Source organism: Rissa tridactyla, chromosome 2, assembly GCF_028500815.1.
Source record: "Rissa tridactyla isolate bRisTri1 chromosome 2, bRisTri1.patW.cur.20221130, whole genome shotgun sequence".
Classification (NCBI taxonomy): Eukaryota; Metazoa; Chordata; class Aves; order Charadriiformes; family Laridae; genus Rissa; species Rissa tridactyla.
This window is the reverse complement of record NC_071467.1, coordinates 76,690,266-76,710,615: the sequence shown is the minus strand read 5'-3', so window position 1 is coordinate 76,710,615 and position 20,350 is coordinate 76,690,266. Positions and strand designations below refer to the sequence as shown.

The 20,350-nt window shown below is 38.7% G+C and overlaps 1 protein-coding gene across 1 annotated transcript in view; it reads left to right on the top strand.

Moving 5' to 3' along the window:
* ABCA13 (ATP binding cassette subfamily A member 13) overlaps positions 1-20,350 on the top strand; it is a 195,813-nt gene that overhangs the window by 16,093 nt on the left and 159,370 nt on the right. The window contains exons 4-10 of the mRNA XM_054191743.1: positions 2,686-2,837; positions 3,719-3,747; positions 5,371-5,534; positions 8,652-8,767; positions 9,909-10,042; positions 12,319-12,483; positions 13,915-14,102. Of these exons, the coding sequence (XP_054047718.1) occupies positions 2,686-2,837; positions 3,719-3,747; positions 5,371-5,534; positions 8,652-8,767; positions 9,909-10,042; positions 12,319-12,483; positions 13,915-14,102 (948 nt within the window). The remainder of the gene's footprint in view (positions 1-2,685; positions 2,838-3,718; positions 3,748-5,370; positions 5,535-8,651; positions 8,768-9,908; positions 10,043-12,318; positions 12,484-13,914; positions 14,103-20,350) is intronic.

Genomic DNA, 20,350 nt, shown 5'->3' with positions numbered 1-20,350 from the left:
ACACAGCGCCTAGGGCAGCACGACCTGAAGCCTTTTGCCTGACTTCTTAGTTCGAAGGAAGCTTTAAAGCTATCAATGAAACATTTTGAAGCCAAGTGATGCCAGGCAGCATTTTTCCTCGCTCAAATTAGGGGGTGGGGGAGTTCAGTTTTCCTCTTGTTTGAAAAACTATTGCTAAACAGACCCTGGTTATCTATTACATTTGCTACCTACCTGCTCCAAGAACCGCTCACTGCTCTGCTCGTGCAGCATGACGCTGAATGGTTTCTGGGCTGGGATTACTCACAAGAGATTCAGATTAACAGAAATGATTAATGTTCATACAATTCAGCCTGCATTATAGGGTGTGCTGCTGCTATGTATCCAACGGGTGGCTATAGCATACAAAATTAGATGCCAAGAGGTTTCTGTTTTTCCCCTGCTCTTTATCAACCCAAGTGTTGCAGACCCAGGATATGTCAGAGTCAGTGATGGGGGCAGAGGAGAGGGAGCTACTAACTCCACCACCACTGTCATCTGTGCGATCTGCTGCTGGCAGCACCAGCAGTCCCGGCACCAGCATTGAGCCCAAATGTATGCTCCCACATGACTAAAAGTGTCCCTTTTCCCCAGAGTGTTATTGTTTGCAATGCTCCTAAACCAGGGAGGTTTGTACAAGGGGATGCAAGGCTTATGTCTAGTTTGGAGGGAAAACAACATGGGTTGAAATACTGCCTTTATGCTCCACTTCTTTGAAGTCTTGTGATTATTTTAAGTGACCTTGTTTTGTGAGTCAGTTGTCAATTTAAAGTTCAGCAAGTATTTTAAAAATAAAAATCTGTGGAAAATCCTGTGGAAACTGAGATAGGGTATTTATTTTTTTAAAAAAGTTCTGACTGGATTTGTGTTTTAACCAATGTGGTTGTTATTATTCCGGTCAAACGCTGGCCGCTTGTTCATGCTCAGAAAGCACAGCGCTAGAAAGTTTTCAGCATGTAGTTAGTGCTCCTGTTCTTCTTTGCCAAACACCAGTGTCTTTAGCTGTTTGGAATTTTAGGCAGCAGGTGTGTTAGCAATATTGGAATTTATGTGGTAGTTTTCAAAAGCAAGAGCCGAAGCGCAGCTATTAATCACCCTAAAAACTGCACTCTGAACAACAGAAACCTGCTTTTTAAAACTCTGTTTAAAAGGGTGGGGATGTGGGGGGAAGTGGTGAGGAATTGTTTTATCTTTAATCCACTGAAGCTTGAGGCTGGTGGAAGAGTTTTCCAAAATCCTGCTGGCTGTTGGCCACGTTGGGATCAAAATAATCTGCACTGAAGCAATCAAAGACTTGATTGTTTTAAGATTAAGTTTTCTTCTTATCCTGTGGTCTAAAGTTGCAGACAGCTCTGTGGGCGTCTGAACAAATGACGATCAGAGAGTGAAAGAGAAACGAGAGAATCAGCAGTAGCAGATGTTTTTTGCTTCGGTTTGTGAATCTGTCTCGTTAGGTTTTTCTTCACCAATAAGTAAGAATTGTGCTGAAAACTAGTATTCATATACAGGTTTGACAAGAAAGGAATGTAAATATATATTTTATTTTTGTAAGTGGGGGTTATTTGAGAGTTAATTATGCTTGTAATGAAAAAACAGCAATATTTTTGGTACATAGGATTTCACCCTAAGATAACTTGAACTTCCTATAAGATAAAAACAGAATTCAACTGCCTAGTAAAAGATGATAATTCCTAGCTAAAGATGATTATTCCATTGTTTATGATGCCTTGGGAGAGTGTCAAGTTATTTTCTCCTGTTTAGAGATGTTTAAATGAAACTTTGATGTCTGATTTCATCTTGAAAGTATTGTTAGAAAATTGTTGTGCTATTGAGTAGCCACCAGATGGTAGTATGATAGAGATAATAGAGATAACGTGTACCAGGGGTTTAGCTGTAAACTAAAATCAGGGGAAAGCCAGTAATGATAATAGGATACTGTTTTTATAGGATGTTGCATGTATTTGAAAAAACAAGCTCTCATATCCCAAAACCAAGCTGTATAGCTTTTTCTAACAGGCATTTCTGGTGTAGCCAGAGACATCATTCTTCTCACTTTTCAAATAAAAGGGTATTTTGAGGAGTGCATCTTTTGGAATCAATGTACATTTGTTAGTATGGATGCTTTTTTGTTAATGTGGGGGAATTGCTATCATCATTCTGTTGCTTAGTAAACTAACTAAAGAGGAAGCACCAACTTTCTTCAGGGCCCAGAAAGAGAAAGTAACCTATATTTTACCTGGTAACATTGACCAACTTACCTGTTCTGGTTGCAGCGTGTTGCCTTAGATGCAATATGAAAGCCTGAACTTCAGGGTACAGGCCATCACTGAACCATCACCTGGACTTGTGATAAACCAGGGGAGAAAAGTTGAGTGTGTTCAGAAACATCAAAGACTATTTTGGACGTGTCTGGCTGCTTCCAGAATTGGGTTTCTGGCATAGGTTTGTTGCTCCAGCTCAGCAATTTTTCATTGTCCTTTTTCCTGAGGTTTTGAGACTCAGTGATGCAACTTGCAATCTAATGACCTGAACTAAACAGAAGTTGTGTAAATGCATAATAGTAATAAAAAAATAATCAGAATACTGCTGTGAGTATATAAACATTTTTTAGCTACTTGCTTCCAGGTTATAATTACCTCCCCGATCCCCTTTCTTCCTGTGAAAAAGCACCTCAGGCATCCAAGCTGGTCCAGAGAGCTTCACAGGACCTGATCTAGGCTTCATGAAAGAGATAGAAGAACTTGCGAAAGGATTTATTGAGACCACAGAGAAAACCATGGCCTTAGAAAAGCTATGGGAGGATAACTCAAAGTTCTCAGGTAAACTGTGATCTAATAATTAATTGCTTTATCTATCAGGTGGTGATAACTATTGAACAAAGGAATACTTTTATTTTAAAAATAAAATGGTCAAACTAAAATTTTAGCTGCCCTGAAAAAAGCCACTTTTATGATTACTATTGCTGTGGCAGTCATCATATTCTTGGGAAAAAGTTAGCTTTCTAAAATGGTGCTTTTTTTTTTTTTTTACTACTTGATTCTTAACAAAATACTGTGAAAGAAAAGTTTTAAAGATAGGGATTAATGATCTGACTACATGCCTGCTTGGTCTAAAATGGAGTCAAAAGTAACTTATCAGGATTTAAGTCTTTCTCCACAGGTTTTCCTGTTGTAATAGAGAGTATAGGGATGGAAAACCTCATTAGCTCACATCTGGTGACCTTTAGGCAAACAAATGAGTCTCTCACTTAAAGAGTGAGACTGAAAACACCAAGTTCTGATGCTCCCGCTCTGTTCCCACCCATACTGTGCAGCCTTGCTGCTGTAGCAGGAGGGCATTTAGGACCTACTATGACCCTGACTTTCTGGATGAGTTTTCAAGCAGAAAGATTTAAGCAAAACAGTCATTTTCATGCCTGGCTGGCTGGGAACTAGTACGTTCATCTGGTGTTGATGTGATGATTTTGCCTTACTGAAAAGTGAATGGTAAGCAATTTCTTTTTAAATTGTTTTTGTGATAATAGTAAAAGTATTGGAAAGCACAGAAAAGCAAGTGGATCACTATCTTTCCAGGGTATTAGTTGTTTCACACGCCTTTACTCCTATAGAAATTCCCTTTGTGTACAACTTGCTATTGCTTATAAAATTTATTCTTCTGAAGTTAATAATGCCTCTCTAAAGCAAAATATTTGATTTTACAGGGCTCCATAACATCACTGCTTTTGTTACTGTAAGTATTTCTACAGTCTGTTTCTAAATTACAGCTCTGGATTTTGAGGCATCTTTATTATAATGATTAGAAATTTGTATTCTGTCAAGTTTCAGTAAACGATCTTTAAAAAAAATTGGTATGGAGTTGAAGGAAAAAATGATGTCTTGTACATTTGATAGAGAATCAGTGGTTTCTAGATTACTGATTTAAACCAGTCTAGGTTGTTAGTAGCTAAAATTCACACTATTTGAAGGTTAGTTGTTCATTAGGAGCAACTTAAAAGTTGCAGATGTATTTGTATTAAGATGTATACAATCATATTACATAATATCTTGCAAGGAACTCTTATCCTAATGTGTACTACCTATTGAAAAGAAAACAAAACAAGAAAAAGCGAACCAACCCAAAACTTAAAAAGAGACTGCAGTGAGATTGAAAAGATGTGGCTCTTGCTTGGATGAGATTACTTTGAGTTACGGTTTATGATCCAGTCAGTGTAGGAAGCAGACTCAAGTCGGGGTGAAGGAAGACAGATTTGCAAGATGTAGCGTAATTCCTTCTAGAATCAATTTGGCAGTTTATGCAAAATGAGTTTGGTCTTTGTGCTGTCCCCAATGCATTAGTCTTTCACCCTTACAGTCTCAACAAAAATAGGAAGGCTGAATGGGCACAGTAGTGGATCTCCATTACTGTCAGTTTTATACCTTTCACAGATCACTGATTTCACTTTTAAAATATTTTAAAATGCATTTTCTCCATATGTGGTTGATTGTAACTGCTACTTCATGAAAGATAGATTTCCAATTTATCACTTGAAATTAGATGGCATTTTTATAGTAAAATTTTAAAATTTCTTGTGAGATACTTTATTGAAAGGAGATGTATCAATATGAAATTTCATTTCTGGAATGTAGAATAGAAAGAATGTATTTATCAAAATTAAGAATATTTAGTTGAAAGTAGCCTATCATTATTAGTAACAGAGCTAACATACACAAACATCTTTTATGTAAACCATGCTCGTGTTACCGTTATCCAAAAGATCCCTAGTGAAACATTGCTTCAGAGAAACAAAGACTGCAAAATAAACAAGTACGATAGACTCTATGTTTTTCATAGACATCTGATAGTGTAGTCCTATAAAAGAGGTGGTTTTACGCCAGTCCATCTTTAAAGAGCCATTCTTATCAATCAGTATTCGACACTCCCAAACCACACCTAGGGAATTGTGAGGCAAGAATGGCATGTCCCTGGCAGTCCCCTGGTCTTTATACCCTATACTTAGAAATTCCTTGCAGGACTAAAGTGCTCCTTGCATTTGAGGTATCAAAGATGATCCTTCTCTTTGGGAGAGAGTTACACTTCTGAGCAGAAAAAGATTGCTTAGCTTTTCTCCCAGATCCATCTTACATCAGAGCAGAGAAAGACGTCTGAAACAAAGCTGCCATAAGTTCAAAGTACCACCAAAATCATGTGGTGAATTACGAATGCTAGAGGTAAGTTTCCACTTGAAAAAAATATTTTAAATGGTTTAAAATTCTAGAGGATAGGCGTAGGGGGACTAACAGGCATCTGGTTTTTGCTTTTTTGTTTTTCTGGTAATGGAAGTGTTGCATGTAAATGTGTTTTCTTTGTATAAAGATGGATTTGAATGAAGTGGAGGAAATGATTTCTAGAGTAGAAAACCTGTACAAGCAACCATATTTCTGGAACCTTCTGCATTCACTCCCTCACCTTGAATCAAACAGCTTTTATACAGAAGATGGGTTAGCTGCCATAGCACAGTTCCTAAAAGTTATTCAAAAGTAAGTACTTTTATGTGCTTAAAGGTGCTCTGTTTTAACATTTTTACCTCAATTCTTTTTCTTCTCACTGGCTATTTAATACAATAAGCATCTTTATCAGTGTAAAGAGGCTGAAATTTTCTTCTGTTTACCAGATTCTGCTTTTATAGAGGTGTGGTAGGAGTTTTCATCCATTCTGATTCCTTCATAACTGTATTTTTCAATCAGTCCAAGAAGTAGCTTCATCTTAGCAATGGTTGAAATTAGCCTATCACATAATATGGCTTTGAACTTTGTAATGTGCTTTGGGACTCTTTGAAAGACAGAGTATTCAAGTATGAATGTAAGAAAATCATCGTTTGTATTCTAATCAAGTAAATATGTATGTAGCACTTGGTCAATATCAGAAAAATTACTCCATTTTGTTTCTCAAGACTCTTGCTATCAAAATAACTTTGTTCTCTTGCAAGAAATGAAGTAGTAAGAAAAAAAAGCACAGAGACTGTATTCTGAATATGAAAGTTTTCGGCCTCAGGTAAAGGACAACTGGATTCAGTGGAAGATGTTCTCTAAAGTACAGACTAAGACAAGTATCTACAGGAATTTTCAGTCAAATAAAGGAATTGTTAGGAAAAAAGACAAAAATGTGTTTGCCTGAGTAGGTAGTTGGTTGTAATAGGTTGATAGGTAATTGTCATTGTATTCAATTATATTTATAAGGCTAGAGGAAGCCACCGAACCTGGCTGGCTGTGCAAGACTGGCCATGAACTTCACCAGCCTTATGCCATGGGGAGGCAGGGTCCCAAAGACTTTGAATGGGAAATTACTGTGCTGATTCTGTCACCCTTTAGCATCCCACTGTCTTTTTCCTAATAAAAAAATATATAGCATTACTTTTGTTGAAACTGGGAAATCAGTCTCTTTATGAGAATATGTGGATTGCAACTGTGTTTGGGCTTGATTTCCCCACCCCGCTTTATGTGTGAGTCATTTATAACCTTGTTCCAGCTTCTTCTTGGAACTATTAACATGCAAAGCTGTATTAGCTGTACTTGTAGTATTTGTATCCCAAAAGCAGAAGCCTTTTCCAAAGGTTTGCAAACTCTCACAGCCTGAGTGTTCCTGAGGTAAGACAGGAACTTGATTGTAAGTTTATGGTTATTGTTTTCTTCAGCAGCAGCAGTAAGCAAGAATAGCAGTAACTACTGGCTGCTGTGGTGGGTCAAGTTATTAGTCTGTTGATATTAACAGCAATTTATCTACCCTGAGCACAAACAGAGTGAGAAGGGGACAGAAGTGGAGGGTGTTCATGGTTATGGCGTTTGTCTTCCCATGTAACTGTTATGCATGCTGACACCCTGTTTTCCAGGAAAGCTTGCGTTTGCTTGCATGCACAACTTTCACTTCACCTATGTTGTGGTTTAACCCCAGCTGGCAACGAGGCACCACGCTGCTGCTCACGCACTCCTCCCTGGTGGGATGGGGGAGTGAATCAGAAGAGTGAAAGTAAGAAAACTCATGGGTTGAAATAAAGATAGGTAAAGTAAAAGCTGTGCACACAAGCAAAGCAAAACAAGGAATTAATTCACTGCTTCCCTTCGGCAGGCAGGTGTTCGGCCATCTCCAGGAAAGCAGGGCTCCATCATCTGTAATGGTTACTTGGGAAGACAAACGCCGTTAACTCCAAACGTCCCCCTCTTCCTTCTTCTTCTCATAGCTTTGTATTGCTGAGCATGATGTCATGTGATATGGAATGTCCTTTTGGTCAGTTGGGGTCAGCTGTCCTGGCCGTGTCCCCTCCCAACTTCTTGTGCACCCCCAGACTATTTGCTGGTGGGGTGGTGTGAGAAGCAGAAAAGGCCTTGACTCTGTTTAAGCACTGCTCAGCAATAACTCAAACATCCTGGTATTATCAACGCTGTTTCCAGCACAAATTCAAAACATAGCCCAGTACTAGCTATCATGAAGAAAATTAACTCTATCCCAGCCAAAACCAGCACAACTTATTAAACTCTCTTTATTTTGATCCATGAGTCTTCTCGCCTTCCTTTTATTTTGTCATGTTGTGTGGGAGAAGGGAGTGAATGAGCAGCTGTGTAAGTGCTTGGTTGCCAGCTGGGGTCAACCCAGAAGTGATTAGTAAGAGGACACTCAGATGTTTACATTTGGGTTTTGTATTTTTTTAAGACTTTGTTGCCCTTCAATGACCAAATTTGCAGTAGTTAATGCAGTTTGTAAAGGAAACCACAAAAACCAATGCTCACTTCTTGACTAGTTTTGTATTACTAAAATACATTTCTAGAGGTCCTAGCTGAGGTAGAATTTAGTCAGCAGAAAGGATCCTGAATTTACAACTTTTCCCACTTCCTGGGCTGTTCTATCTTTGCTGTGTCTCTCAGAGCTACTTAGCAGAAACTTTCCACACCTGCTTGGGGAAGTTAAATAGTGTTGGTTTTCTCGCCCCGCCCCCCCCCCCCCTTCCTTTCATGTGTGTTGGAAACTGCTGATCCCCTGTAACAAAACTGGATTCGTATTTTCATAATAACAAAGGAATACTCTATAGGAAATAACTGGTAAATTTTACATAAACACTAATTAGTAAATTACAGCTACATTAACAAAGAAGTTTTTTTCAGTGCTAAAGGGACTGAGACTGGGACTTATAAGAAATTCAAGACATATAATTTTCTCAATGCATTCTCTAATGTGCTTTGTTTAATTTGTTGTGAGAATAAGTGTTCTGTTGCTCTAAAGGTTCTTTTTTTTCCTCTGTAGACTGGGTGGAAGTAAAATTTATGTATTCTGTGTCCATCCTGCTTTGCTGTGGGGAGAACTCTTGTGGTGGTTTTGCTCTCACTTTTAACTCTTTTTCTCTCCTTTTTTTTTTTTTCTTTTTAGAGGACATTGGTCCTCATCAGAGAAATTTCCTTAATGAAAATGGAGTGAAATTCTAACAGTAAAATCTCAACTTGCGTTTTTTTTTAATTAAAAGTTTAATTTACCAAAGGATCAGTTTTTCAACAACAAAGAAAGTATTTTACTATTCAGTTGCTTGAACTTCATCTTTTTCCACCAAGCCCTTTCAGTTTTTCTGGGTATATAGAGAGCTTGATTTTTGTTTTGTTTTTCACTTTCAGTACCTTAGCATCATTGAAGGATTTAGCTATGTTGCCCTTGGGCAAAAGTTTCTATGAAATGGTGAAAACAGCACTGAATTTAACTGCGGCATCAATAGAGGAAAGGAGCTTAGAAGGTAAGGAATTTGCCTCAGATTTTTTTTTAAGTACCTTGTAAGCATGCTGCAATAGCAGTAACTGAGTTTCTGCTAAATTCCTAATGTGAAAAGCCTAAGAATTGAACTATATTGCTGTAGTGCTAACCCATTTTTTTATCAAGCTGTTTTTTAAATGCTAATACCTAAATTTCATCGGACTCTGGCAACTATTTGACAAAGCAAGCATGTTGGTCTAAGATATCGTGTTTAGAATGATCTTTCAGTGGTGAATTTTGGGGAGATGCTAAATCGCTGCAAAGGATAATTTCTTCCATTTGACAGAAGGATAGGCACTTGTTTTGGATGTGCCTGTTAAGCATTACGGCTGTTTTACTTTAAGCTTCATTCTTCTGTTATCATAAATTCTGGTCTCACTTGAAGGGATACATTTCCCCATCTGCTGCTTGAGTATGGGAGATGAGTTTAACTGGGGAAGGTAGGCTGGCCCCAGGACAACTCCTCAAGAAAAGGTCAGGAACGAGTTTCATTGGCAAACTGTCTGGTGGCACACAATTAGATTCTAGGTGCAGCTGTCTGCTCTGCATAGAAGGTCAGGCTAAGAATTACATGCAGTCTAAATCCCACTTCAGCTGTCAAAACCAAGACTGAAGAGATACAAAGGTGATATGCTGGAACCCTTGCACAGAGAATGAGCTTGAATTCCCTGGGTCTTCTGGTGTTCTCCTGGTGCTCTCCCTCTCAGCAATGATTCATATCCAGCCCATAGACACACATTTGCGTGACTGTGTGCAGAATTAGACACACAGTTCAGAATGACACCTTGCTGGATCTGTGCCTGGGGATCTCACTATTATTGTATCAGCTGTCAGAATACCATCACATTAACTGACCTTACCATACTACTAATGCAATCATGGATTTTATCCTAGTGAAAATGGTGTTCAGGTACACATATTTTTTATGTTTTGGGTTTTTTTTTGCAAAAAGATGGAAACCTGAGTGAAAATGGTGTTCAGGTACACATATTTCTTATGTTTTGGGGTTTTTTTTGCAAAAAGATGGAAACCTGGTACTTGCATCTCATGAAGTATGAATCATCAAGAAACAACGTGAACAAAAAGCAGGAATGATGTAAACAGAAGGTTTTTTTTTCTTTCAGGTTTTCAATATAATCTTTCTCTTGGAGATGTTTTGTGGAATCGACATTCTGTGAGAGCAGAACTTGAATCCAGGTTTGGTTTTGATGATCTTCATGTTGAGAAGCTGCTAAGTTACACAGCACAATTAAAAAAGGTAAACCACTTGAAAATTTCAGCGTCCCTTTCATTTTTGTTTTTATTTGTACTCTGAAGGGATTTTTCATGCCTTACAGAAGCTGTAGTCATATCTTAGATTTGTGAACCAGGTACAATACTGCTAAATATCCTGGCTTCATTCCCATAAAAATAAATGTATTTAGCTTCATCTGGAATTTCTGCACATGAAGATGCTGATAGGTCTAGTTGTGTACGTTAATGAATTTATGCTTCTCTGAAGTCACCACTGGGTATGGCGAAGTCCTGAGTGTGTTATCCAATCCTGTAGAGAATTCTGGGGTTTCTTCCACTATGCGTTTAAACTAGATCCTAGATTTGAAGCTGCCTGGATTAATTTGGCAGGTAACGTTTTTCATCTGGTTTGCTGGATAACGAATGCTTGTCCCTTTTGTGCGTAAATTGAGGCATATCAAGAGTCCTTTCTTCTCAGTTGTGCAGTCTTGATATGAATACACTTGACCGATGAGCTGTCTCAGTGGGGCTATTCAAATATACCAGTGATGTGTCAAATTTTGAAAAAAATTTCTTTTCTCAGAGAGGGCCTTCTAACCTTTCTTCTAGACCAAAGTGATCTGTTGTGATGGTCTGATTTGAACTGCAGAAAACTTGAAACGTAATTTGAATTTCTACTGAAGTCCATAGTTTTTGAATAGAACATGCTGGTATTTGTCTGAAATATGTTTGCTCTTTGCTAGGTACAGTCTAGAGCTGTACTCCAGAAGAGCTCACTATAAAAATAGCTGATTTACACAAAGGCATAAATTATTAAAAAACTTGACTTTTAAATGTAATTTTAATGAAATATCAGTGATGACCAGTTTGATCAATTGAACTGAATTTGACTGTACAAGAGGGACGTTGAAGTGCTGGAGCGTGTCCAGAGGAGAGCTACCAGGCTGGTGAGGGGTCTGGAGACCAAGTCATATGAGGAGAGGCTGAGGGAGCTGGGCATGTTTAGCTTGGAGAAGAGGAGGCTGAGGGGAGACCTCATTGCCCTCTGCAACTACCTGAAAGGAGGTTGTAGAGAGGTGGGTGTTGGCCTCTTCTCCCAGGTGAATAATGACAGGACCAGAGGAAATGGTCTGAAGTTGTGGCAGGGGAGGTTTAGATTAGATATTAGGAGGAATTACTTTCCTGAAAGAGTGGTCAGGCACTGGTACAGCCTGCCCAGGGAGGTGGTTGAGTCACCATCCCTAGAGGTATTTAAGAAACGTCTAGATGTGGCACTTCAGGGCATGCTCTAGTGGCAGAGATTGTAGGGGTTTTTTTTGTGTATGTGTATGGTTGGACTCGATGATCTCAAAGGTCCTTTCCAACCATGAAGATTCTATGACTGCAGCCAGTTAGCCATGGTTGGCTGTGTAATCCCAGTTGACTCACTTCCTAGATATTTATACATTAAATTAATATCTTGATATTGTATGCTTATGTTAGGGCATTGAAGACCCTCAAAAAGTATGAAGAGAAATACGGAAGCCTGGACAATGTCTGTTCTGAGCACTTCAGTTCTGTATGTAATAGCCCCAGCTGCTTTGGTGCCAAAACATCTGCAAAACTTTTAATAAATTTTCTAGTCACAGCTGAAAGGAGTTATGGTGTGAAGTATCTCAGAAAGACATTAATAGGGAGAATTAAAATGTGCTAAATTCTTTTTTGTATGCTTTAATAAAATTTATATGATTGTGAATAATAAATCTTTCAACATAATTTAGAAGTCAGGCTATAAGGAAAAAATCATGGCCTCTTGGCCACACTGCTGAAACATGCCAACTTTCAATTTAAAACTAATCTGCTGCATGTAATCATTGGTTGAGATGTATCATTCTACTGAACATTTTTTTACATCAGTAACTGTTATACTTGTGAAGGTGCTTTGATACGGTTATTCTAGTGCAAAATTCTAGTGTAAGTGTACTGTATCGTTGTCAAGTTACTTCAGCATCGGCCTGTAAATGACTGCAGAAATAGTAACACTGGTGTACTGACACAGGGAAAATTCCTGGCATATATATGTATCATTATTCTGCCTGGCGTATGAGAACCATAATGGGGCCACCGGTATTTTATACAGCACTCTGCATGTGGAGTGCTTTGAAGTACGTGCCCCAGAATATGAGGCTGGATTAAATGGGCTTTGTTCTCACTGAAGGAGGCTATGTGATATTCTTTTTTCACCAGATAAGTAAGTTGATAGCGGAGATAACACTCAGCAGCTCTCTTGAGATGCTCATCAATTTCTTATGTCCCCGCCAGATTCCCACAGGAGAGACACTGGAGCAGTTTGTGTGCTCTGCTCTGGCCAGTGTGCCAGAAGATGAAGCAAACAAAGAGAATAATGAAGAGGGCTGTATTTCTGCATGGCATGAGGCCAAACTGTATCTTGTTCATGCTGTCAGCAAACTTAGACTCTATGCACAGGTACACTTTAATAAGTAAATAGATTAAATTCCTAATTTTTGCATGTAGGCTGTCAACAGTAACAGTTAAAAGATCTGAGTTAGCTATTAAATGGTATTGTCATGAGCTTTTATCATCTTGCTAATAAGACAAAGTAATCTTTATAAAGAATCGTTACATTGGAAGTATAATCTATCACCATGTGTCCACTTAATCAGATTTTCTCATTAACTCAAATACAGATTTGAAATCTAATAGGGAATATGGTGAAATATACGGCACTGCAGAGGCCTGACAGAAAGAAGACCCATTTACTGTCCCACCTGAGCCTGAATTTTGGGCAAAACTGAAAGCAGAATACAGGCTTCCACTGATACAGTATATAATTCATTTATTTTTAATTCCCCTGTTCTACCTATTGCTTGCTATCGCAGCAATAGTTGTTGAAGCATGTTGAAAGGGATGAGAGTAAATCTCCAGTATAGGATCTTAAAATTCTGCTCTGGCAGATCAGCTTGGTGTGCAGTCTCTATGATGACATATGTAGTTCCATATATGAAAGGATAAACCATTGAAATACATGGTTTTTTCCATTAAAAAAAAATTACCTGTGTATCAAGCTGCTCTGGAAATGTTTGCAATATCATCTAAAGAGAACATATAGAGCTTATCCTGTATTTCCTCAAAAATGTACCGTTTGATTTCTCTCTTGATAAAGAGAGATGATGATTGATGATGACTGGAAGTAATAATTTAATGTGATTGCCAAAACTAATGCACTAACTCCTAACGTAGCTGTAGGAAAATCCAGTAATAATTTCAGCTATGATTTTTAAACTCATCACAAGAGCTGGCATCCTTACGATGGCAACTTGAAGTACTGTAAGCTGCTGGCCACTGGGAATTTCTTTGGTGAACCAGACATCTCCTGTAGTAAAAATCTATTATAACCACTTGGTATTTAAAAAAGTAATGATGGAGGAAAGCATAGCAGTCAGTAAGTTTGACCATGCCTTATTCTAGGCTACACCATGGGAGCATGCAGACTCCTTCTCCATCTCTTTTTGTAGTGGAACCCCAAAAATGTTGAGGCTGCTGCCTTCCATCGTGTTGGTAGTGCAAGGGAAAGCAAGCCTGAGTAATTTACAGTGGAGGTCTGGTTTTGGTTGGTTTCAGTCTCAGGCCATCTTTTTACCATTCCTGAGTCTTTGGATGTTAGTTCTCTGTAAGATGTAGCATGTTACATTGCCGACTTACAGGTCAGTACAAGCTGTAGTGAAAATCAGCCTTTGAGGTAATTTCAGAGCCTAGACACGTTGTTAGGGAGAAATTTTACCATCATTGTTAATTGTACTTTTTTTTTTTTAAGACATGCAAATTCTGTGCCTTGTCTAAATAAGAAATCTTTGATTCCCTAACAAGGTGTGTTCTGTTTTTCATTCGATCTGCTAGGTATTTGAGCAATGGTTCAGCAGCAACCTCTCTCAGAAACTCCTTTTGGAACTTGATGATTTTGTGTCTCAGTTTCTAGATGACAGGGAAGCCAGGAAAATTTTTTCAGAGATAAATACCCTGATCCAGCAATGGAATGAGAAATCGGATGCCTACTTTTCAGAAGGATATACTGCATCTCATGATCTGTAAGCTATCTTCCTGCAACTTGTCTTAAGAAGTTTAGATCAACTTGAATATTTATCTTCACATTACATTTAATTGATTTCTGATTTTTGGTTTGTGTTTTTATTTTTTATTCTGTAATTCCAAACTTTATATATAGTCAAATCATTGTGCTGATGCATACGCATTCTGAAAAAGAAATTAAATCTGTAACTCAGAGTATACCTACTTGTAGATTCATCAGAGAACTTGAGTAGATGATCAGGACTTACAGGAATCAGCAGCTGTGTATAATTAAACACTTTGAACTAGGACCTGAATTCTTTATTGTGTTCTGCAAAGTCTAATTCCCACAAATAATTGCTGTGACTCAGTAATGCTTTTCATGGATGTACGCTATAGGATCAATCCACTCATCTACAGCGAGTCCAGTGCAGCTGAATCGTTTTTCTTTTTTGTTGTAGCAGTCATACTCATGTTAGTTTGTGCAGGAGATCTTCGAACAGAAGCTTACTATGGAGAACAGAATGACAATGTAATGCTTGTTCTTATATATATATATGTATAGTTTCCAATCTTACCTAGGCCATTCTGAGGCTAAGATTTCTTTTAATGTTTTTGACCTTTGAAGTTCCCCATTTGGTTTATCACTTAATGCAAATATAAGATACAAGATATGACTATAAGTTCTGTACTTATTCGTTTTGTTGAAGCAGTCCAAACCTTCCTGTACAGCAGAGTTGTTCTTTTAGCAGTTGGTCGCTAATCTAGTAGAAACGTATTTTGTTGCAATTTTGGAACAAGTCCATTTCAGGACAAGTACAACTACAAGCTTCTAAAGATTGACTGTGCTTTAATTTCAGGTATGCTGATTCACAGCATGTGTTTTAAAATAAAATCAAGACAATTGTTCTGGGTGATTTATGCAAAATAAAGTGGTTTAAGAGCTCTGTTGCCTTATCTATTTAAAGGAAAAATAACTTGTTATAAATGATCTGGAAGGTTCTACACAGGACTTAAAAGTTGTGTAGATACAGGGAGTTAATGTTTGTCAGAGTTGGCAGAACCTCATGAAAAATCTGTGGTGCAGAGCACAGGAGCTGATATTTCTCTCTTTCTAACTGCACATTGGATGACTTGTATCACTTCTGGGAGTTATAATGTTGACTATAGTTTGGCATTGCTTGTCATAGCTCTACTTGTTCATATCAAAACCTGTGCTTCATTGGAGGAGGTAAGATCCATGCTATACAAATCAACATCTGAGGATAAATCTGAAAGATACAAAGTGCTCTAATGCAGCACGCCCGTAAGTGGGAAGTGATCAGGCAATGTCTTTTGTTCTGGATTTGTTGCTGTTTTAATTAACTTATAAAATGGACGCAGGCCTCTTTCCATTTCCAAACAAATCTGTTTGAACAGGGACACAAAAAAAATGAAAAAAATGTTTCCTAAGTAAATGAACTGATGTGGGATTATGAACAGTTGTGTAACTCCTGTGCTTAACCTAACAGTCACTGATGGAATAGCGGCCACTACCTTCTTTTCCCACCTTTGAGTGTTCAAAAGCATTTTTTAGTACAGTAAATGGCTTGATAGAAAATGAACTATTTCATGTGAAACTTCTCCATTCTTTTTTTTTTTTTCTGCAAAGGGGAGGAAAGGAGATGATTTTGTGTATAAATCTTCCTAACATTAATGATTTTGGCCTTCAGGTAAATTAGTCTGAAAAGAAGTAGACTTATCCATGAAAAAAATTTTTATTTCTCACCTGGGGGATTGATTAGTGAATGCTGAGAGTCACAGGGGTTCTTCTGTTTTGTTTTTACTGTTGTTTCCTTAGTTTGCCAAGTTTTTTGTAAAATCCATTATTTACTGTTAAGAGAGACACTGCAGTCAAATTATTCAATAATTTAGTAGTACATTTTGGTATTCAGTAATTTTTTATTTTTTAAATAAAAAGAAACTTCTGTACTGCTGCTGTTGTAAGAAACTACAAAGTAGATGATTTAGTGACTACACAGCCAAACAAATCCCATAATTTTTCAGCAACTTTACCTTTTTGTTTATAGCACACAATGTTTCTGTGCTCTACCTCTTTTGATTGCAGAATCCTGCATCTGGAGAGAATGCAGTCTGTACTTAAGGATGTACCTCAGTGGCCTGTTACGAAGAGATTGCTTCTGGTAGATGGAGCTATAAGGAACGTAATAGCACAGTATTTATACTTCACTGAAGGTAACGCTGCATGGTGGTTACTCATTACTAACACTCAAATGACTTCCACAGAATAACAGGGGAAATGGATGGATTATACCACTAGAAAGGCATTTGGGCTCTGTAATATGTGTCACACTTAGATATTCATAGCAGCTTTTGAATTCCTAAAATTTTGTTTCCCTTAGTGGTGGTAGAAAGCAACATAACACCTCTTTTCTCATATCGGGAGTAAACAGTTTTATTAGGCATTTTATATGATGTTGTATGCTACTGTGGCTGTTGTTTAAAGATCTAACTCAGGAAAAAGAACTCGCTTAATAAAAATTAAAATTTTCAGTGCCTGAGAAGTTTCTGATGCCATCAGTTGTGTGTGTCAACAAGAAGTTTTGGTTTTAAATTTAGATGCATCTTGACTTTTCTGGATGGTCATTAGAAGTGAAGCAAAACCCTGAGTTATATATATGTATTTTCTGATCCCTTTAAGGAAGGATTTGATTGAGGGCTGTGAAGCACAGAGGCAGGGTGCTTCTTTTTCTGGGACAACACTTTTGGACACAAAGCTAGGCTAAAGTTGGTGAACTGGATCTGTTTTCAGCAGTTTGACTAAATAAGAACTAGCTCCTGTGAAGTTCTTATAAATAATGTCTGTTCAGCAATTGCCACTTTCAGATTTGGAATATGTCTATAACATTAAATGGTGTGCTAGGACTCAAATTGCATGATGCTCAGCACCATGATACCCAGGAGTTTGTTGGCAATGTAATCATATTATAAGGTCCACACAGATCTGAATTAAAAAAAAAAAAAGTTTAAAAAAAAAGCCTTTCTGTGAAACCTTTTAGTGAAGACCTGCAATACTAGAATGTGGGTATACATAAGAAGAACACTTGTATTAGTTGTAATTGAGTATGTGAAAACCACTTTGTTCCTTTTGGGGACATTGGTGGTCTTAAATTACTTGATATTTGCATATGTCTTTACAGTAAAGAATAAAAAGTATATTAAAAGTACAAATTTTGTACAAGATGCCACTGAAATTGTGCAATTTGGTCCTTGATTTCTAGCTCAGTTGTCTGCAGATTACAAATAAAAGCCTCTTGTTTTAAGATCACTGTTGGAAACTAACAGACTGTGACACAAGTTTTGTGTATTTTAGTACTGGGCATCGTTACTAGGAGTAAAGGTTGTGCAGGTTGCATTACAGCACCATTGACAACAGCGAAGCCCATTTTCCTTGGGTTGTGTTATATGACACATGTATGCTTCTTGCCTTCAAGGGCTTTATAGCTGATTACTCTGGGAATTTAGCGAGCAGTTCTCTTGTTGATACACAAAAAAATTTGTATAATCCTACATACCCTTTAGCTGTACCAGCTAACTGAATTAAACTGTAAAATCTGTTTTAGCCTCTAAAAATGAACAAGGACTGAGTGTACAGCAGGGAGCAGATCTGAGGAAAAAAAAAAAAAAAGTACTCTTTCAACATAATTTTCCAAAGGTGCAGTTTCAGGACATTTAATATTAAGTTTGCTGGTAGTTTATCTTCTGGGTTGATAAGGTCATTGGCCCAAAAGGTGTCATTTTTGTCTTGTGGGTTTTGTTTTATATAGCACATGGCTGCATGGAATCAGTACTGCTGGTCGTATTACCTAATCCTGATTTACCTGTGCACTCAAATCTGCAAGATACATCTGAAAGTTCAGGATAGTTTCTGTAGTCTCCTCTTTAGGATGGGTTGATTTGAAGCATGCTGCACAATTTTGCCTGTAGACTGTATCAGCACACCTTCCTTCTTGACAGTGGAGTTATCCTGATTTACTACAGCTTGGCACTTGCCCTGTCAGTTTATGTGGTAAAATGCTCATCTTCATCCACACAAAGGAGTATAGGGGAACAGTGGGAAGTGAGAGAACTCAAATGGTACCCTGTCCTGGATCCTCCAAGGCTCGGTCACCTTGCAAACTGAGGGGATTACTGTCTAGGAGTATGGGACTCATTATGGGAAGCAGGGAAAGCGCCTTGTGGGATTGCAGAAGGCTTAGTATGGGAGGTTTGGAAGAGGAGCCAAAGGTGGGGAGAAGTGATCTAGGTGGTTTGGGGAGGAACAAGTATGGGAAAATAGAAATAAGGTGATGAAAGGGGCTGCTCACATATAAACAGGCTGCTTGGTCAATATGCTTTCCTGGCCATGCCCTGCAGGGGCAGGCAACCCTGCAGGCTGTCCTGCCTTCTCGCTGAACTCCATTTCTCACTCTTTTCCTGGGTGAGGACTCTCTATTCTGCGTGCAAGTGTGTGTATGGGCAGCAACTCTGTGCAAGTGTGTTGCGTGCAGCAACTGAGGTCAGCCCATGGGACACATACGGGCCCACAGCAACTGGAAGGGCTGGAATGAATGAAATGAAGTGCAAGCAAATGGGGTGGGACCTGTGTGTCCGTGGAGTCAGAAACCAAAGTGAGGGTGGGCATATCAGTGTGTGATCGCTAATGAATATCAGGCTAGGATAGCTGAAGGGTGAGTGAGGTGGCGTGGGAGCTGGGCAGTTGTGCACTTCTCTGAAAGTGAGGAGTCAGCTATTGGAGGAACCAGGAGGTTCAAGCCAATACCAGAGAGTCCATGAGGTCTGGGTTTTGACTGAGAGACCTGTTTGCGTACCTCCTATGTGTGAGGCAGCTGGGGAGAGCTGAGGGACCAGGACCAGATGGACCGAGTGTCTAAGAGCAGTTATTGCAGGGATCCATTGTGTGTGTGGGCAAGCACATCTGTACCAGAAGCTGGAGCAGGGCTGCAGCCTCGAGGGCTCTTATGTCCAGGTGCCAGCAACTGGGGAGGGACTCCCCAGCTACTAGGGGGGATCCACACTGTGTGTGTATATATATATATATCTATATATCTGTATGTATTCCCTCTAACAGACCTCCACCCTGACCAGCCAGGAAGGTGAACAGGATAAGGCTGTTGGTGCTGTTTGTGTGTATGTGAGTGCTGCGTGTGTTGATCTGCATGGTTGGTCACGTGCATTTGCTGTATACATGTTGTCTTGTGTGCCTACTTGTTCAGCCTTGCTGCTGGTTGGGTCTGGGAGCATGGAGCCACAGCAGCATCACCTCTGTAGGGCTACTGAATTTGGCAGGTCCCTAACGTGACCTGGCAACATTTCTGTGGTAGTCTTTTATTTGAGAATGGCAAGATTAGTTTTGCTTGGGAGCTTAAGGAATTTGGCTACCTTTCCATATTTCAGAAGAATTTGCTAGAAGCCCACACAGGACTTCATTTTCCTTTCCTCAAAATCATGAAAGCTCACTGAAGTCCTTGGAGCTACTCTGATATAACCATGAAAGGGGATAGAGTCATACTTTTGCTGGTGTAAGAAGGCTGGTCTTCTTTCTGCCTTGCTTTGATGAGCCTTCTTCGGTCGCGGTGCAGGAGGGGAGCAGTCTTTGCTCCTCAGAAGTGCAGAGTGCAGCTATGTACATAGTTTGTGCAAAATGATGGAATACTTTGGGCAGGGATGTTCTCTAAACCAAAGTGGAACCTTTATGCCTCTGTAACTGCTGTATTTTTAAACCATGTCATGCATGGTTTTCTTTCTCAGAAGAATGCCCCCTGCTATACTGTCCCTGAATTACTCTGTAGGTTAAATATTTTCTTCACGGGGTGTGGGGGGGAAATGTCTTACAGAAGCTTTACGTATCCTGGAAAAACAGATTCCCTTTGCCCAAAGAGATGGATTCATTCATCTAGACGTTAGAGGGCTCTTTGTGGAGCTAAAACAGGTATGTTGTTATTTAATGTTTGTATATTAATTTGCATAAAGCTGCAGAGGCTTATTTCAGGGGATAAAAAATACTTCCTAAGTAGACTATTTCATTTATTATTCAGTAGCATTTTGGTCCAGCTTTACTTTGTACTTTTTTCTCTTTTGACATTTAATTGTGAGAATTAATATGGAGTGTGAATTAAATCTGTTCCTTCACCCTGAGTTCATTCTTAAAGTGACAGTATATCCATTAAATTTTAGATGTTGATGAGCAATGCTTCCTACATATGCG